The sequence below is a fragment of the Morone saxatilis genome, unplaced genomic scaffold, assembly GCF_004916995.1.
Source record: "Morone saxatilis isolate NCDOM2014 unplaced genomic scaffold, NCSU_SB_2.0 Contig23, whole genome shotgun sequence".
In the NCBI taxonomy this organism is placed as follows: domain Eukaryota; kingdom Metazoa; phylum Chordata; class Actinopteri; family Moronidae; genus Morone; species Morone saxatilis.
Genome location: NW_023339796.1, coordinates 13,634,991 through 13,638,567, shown reverse-complemented (window position 1 = coordinate 13,638,567; position 3,577 = coordinate 13,634,991). Strand labels below are relative to the sequence as shown.

General features: G+C 39.5%; 1 protein-coding gene across 1 annotated transcript in view; it reads right to left on the bottom strand.

The window, feature by feature from the left end:
* Positions 1 to 282: 282 nt before the first annotated feature.
* Positions 283 to 3,577, bottom strand: part of LOC118334508 — a 15,345-nt gene continuing 12,050 nt past the window's right edge. Inside the window, exons 25-30 of the mRNA XM_035670430.1 lie at positions 3,378 to 3,573; positions 2,983 to 3,191; positions 2,681 to 2,837; positions 2,229 to 2,578; positions 1,295 to 1,424; positions 283 to 1,111 (exon numbers count right to left, since the gene is read on the bottom strand). Of these exons, the coding sequence (XP_035526323.1) occupies positions 969 to 1,111; positions 1,295 to 1,424; positions 2,229 to 2,578; positions 2,681 to 2,837; positions 2,983 to 3,191; positions 3,378 to 3,573 (1,185 nt within the window). The 3' untranslated portion in view covers positions 283 to 968. The remainder of the gene's footprint in view (positions 1,112 to 1,294; positions 1,425 to 2,228; positions 2,579 to 2,680; positions 2,838 to 2,982; positions 3,192 to 3,377; positions 3,574 to 3,577) is intronic.

Sequence of the window (3,577 nt, the reverse complement as noted above, 5' to 3'; positions counted from 1 at the left end):
TTTATCAGTTAAACAACTTTTTGAACTTTGAGATATTTGTGCCATCACTTAAATATGATAATGTTTTACTCACCTACATATAGGGGTAGCAACCCGAACATGACAAAGAAGTACAATGCAAACCAATCCATGACTCTGTGTGGCTACTCAGTGTAACCACAGCTTATTTATACATGCGCATGAACATCACAGACATTTACCAACGCCCATGCTCACAGGTACCCTCCTGACAAAAAGAATCCTATTGTCTGCCAGAAAAAACACAGAATATCATGTTGCAGATGCAATGTAATGGTTTTTATTTTCTTTTCGACAGAGAGATAATGGGTTACACATTCAGACTTGGATGGACTTAGACATAGATATGTCAAGAATGCTATTGTCGTTACACGGAAATTACTAGACCAATGGCAACAAAAATTTAACCACAGTGCATATTTTCATATTTGCATAAAAGTTTCAAAAGAAAACCTACCAATGCACAGGCATTCAAATACACATTATGACCAAGTGCAAGCCACATTTTGAATAATCATTTATTGCACATTCAATTTATTTCCAACAGTGTCAGACAGTGATAAATAATTCATTTGAAGTCATGCAGAACGCATATAATAATAATGCAAGTGCAGTAGTAGGCAGCAAAGTCTTTTTACTATGATATACTTATATATACTTATACTCATAACAGCAAGAATTTGTTATTTAACTGTATTTATTGGCCTGAAAAGCTGGAGGTGGAAAACAAAAACAAAACAAAACAAAAAGTACCAAGTAACTATTGGGATTGGGTGTGTTGTCGAAGAAGAAACAAAATCTGCATTCATTCTGTTCTTATTTTACAAGGTGACAGATATTATCAGTGTGGACTTTTCTTGTAAACTGCCAAAGTAATGTTTCTACTAGTGGTCAAAACCTCTACAGGGTATTTTTGAGTGCCATGTCTCATCCTTACAGCCATCTGATATTCACACTCTCCAGCTCTCTCCAAACTCCTGAACACTCCTGGCTCTGGTTCCATCAGGCTTTATCCAGTCATTCCGGCTATTACCGTCAAAGTTCCCACACAGGCCCCCCACCTTTCTCTTATATATACGTGGTAGAATGATCTCTGCAGGAACAAAATCAACAATACAATGTCAATTTATTAATTGTATAACTATCTAGAAAATAAAATAATTGACATGGGATGGGATGGAATGATACATTGAGATTTCAAGGATTTGTTATAAATCCTGTAAGTTCCAGGACTCCTGCTAACGCTAAATTATTTAATGAAGTGAAGAACAGTTACCTGCTGTGCTGTGTCCATCAAACTCCACTGAGAGTCCAAAGTCCGTCTTCAGGTAGATGCGAGAAGAACGCTCCCGGATGGTTACACCGGCAGTAGGTGAGACAGGAGTATTAGTTATCCTGCCATCCACCTGGAGGGAGTTAAAGAGGGGGATGTGTCAGTGCAGTTCATCATGTTCAATATGACATGCCTGATCTAGTAATTGTGGCATTTGACACATTTTTAGTAATTTTTAGCATGGCTCAAGGGATGGCAATGGTAAGTCTTGAGTATCAGTGGTCTTTGGATATTAAGGTGTGCCGGCCTTCTTAAAATTTTAAAAATAAAAGCTCAGACTGCTTTTTAAATTGATAATCACTAGGGTTGGAAGATTTAACAAAGCTATTGGATTTTTGTCATTTTATTTTGCTAATTTATTGGTCTGCCTCCAAAGAATGAGAGCCGCTCGGTGACAGACGTTCAGCGACACAGTACACACACTGAGCCAAAAAACAAGTGAGGGGAAAAACAGCTTTACAGCCAGTGTATTTTCACATCTAACTGTGGTGAATTAAGGGCTTATTTCGACTACTTTGATGTTTGTTGGACAGACGGTGGCCGGTTGGGAAATTTAACATATCATCCAACCCCAATACTCACATAATATCTGACTCCTGAATAAATATAACATTAATACTGCAGCTTTTTAACATGCTCACTCTCGCTCTCTCTTTCTCTCTCTCATACACGCACACATATATGTGTAAAGTGCAAGCAGGGGAATAACATATGACAGACCATAATTTAGCACATAGTGCATCATCTGCCTCGCTGCTGTTGTAACACCTCCTGCTTATGTGCCTCAGAGCTTTCACAAATGTGACAATATTGTGTCTGCTGAAAAGGTTCCACAGGAAAATGAGATGAATGTTGTAAAAATGCTGTTGATACTCACAACCAGCCTTCGTTTCTTCTTGAACTCCACAGTGTGATTGTATACTCTGATCTTAAGCTCCTGCAATCTGTGGTGTTCCTTGTGCTCTTCACTGTGGTCATGACGACGAAGTTTATCATCATAATCTTCATCATAATCTTCATCTTCATCCCTGACTCTGTGACTGTGGTCTTCTTCACTGCTACTATCATCATCATCAGTGCGTGTATTGATGCCCTCAATGTAGACATCTGGAAGGATACTTGGCAAGTTCTTGGTCTGGACTAGAACATATGAGTGCTCACCCTCAAAGTCATGCTTCATTTTGTCAAAGGTTCTGTACTCTCTTTTGATAGTGCACTCATTGAAGCCTGCGGAGCAACAAGGGTAAAGCAATTATTAAATTAAAATAGTAAATAGGCTGTACCATGGTCTAGATACATCACAAAGTTAAATATTGGCATTTACAGCACCTGCAGACTGGCAGTCATAATTGCCCTCGTCATTTTGAAGGCAGACAGCGTTTCTATCGCACCCATCTTTGTCATCGCAGTCAATCTTCCCCACACCATGGTCTTTCTCACATTCACATTTCTGACTGCAGTGATTGGTGTACCACTCTTCATTGAACTAGAAGGAAAGAGTGAGTCATCATACTGCTTGGATTTCAATATCCATGTGCATGTTCACGCTTTCAGAAAGTAGTATGTATGTATGTATGTATTTGAAAATCAAAACTGTATATGTCTCTTGTCATTGATAAGGAGTCACTCACCTGATGTTTGTTGCCATTCCTGTCCACACATCCACATTGTTGGATAGGCACACAAACCCTCCCTTTCTGCACAAAGCCTTCATTACATACACATCCCTGCATACAATCCTCCTTGTCACTGCAATGTGGTGGGCCATTCAGGTATGTACAAGTGGGCCTGCAGGCAGGGATACAAGTGGCGTAATGACTGTTCTTTGGGCAGGAGGGTGCTAGAGAGATAGACAGAAAGGTAGAGACAGGGTATGGTAATGAGCTTAAAATTAAAACAAAAATCGTCTATACAAGTTTTGCCACTGGTGTCTAACATCTGAGGTTTCAAGTATAGATAATAGAAAACCCAATTCATTTTAATTATGATTTTTTTCTAAATAAGGAAATGCAAGCTGATAACTTACTTGGTACAGGTGTAGTTGATGTTTGTGGTCCAGCTGTTGTTGTGGGTCTAGGTTTAACTGTGGTTGGAGGATGCGGTCTATTTGTTGTTTGTGACTCTGGTTGAGATGTGGTTGGTGGTTGTGGTCTAGCTGTTGTTGGTGGTTGTGGCTGAGCTGTGGTTGTAGGTTGTGGTCTAGCAGTTGTTGGTGGTTGTGGCTGA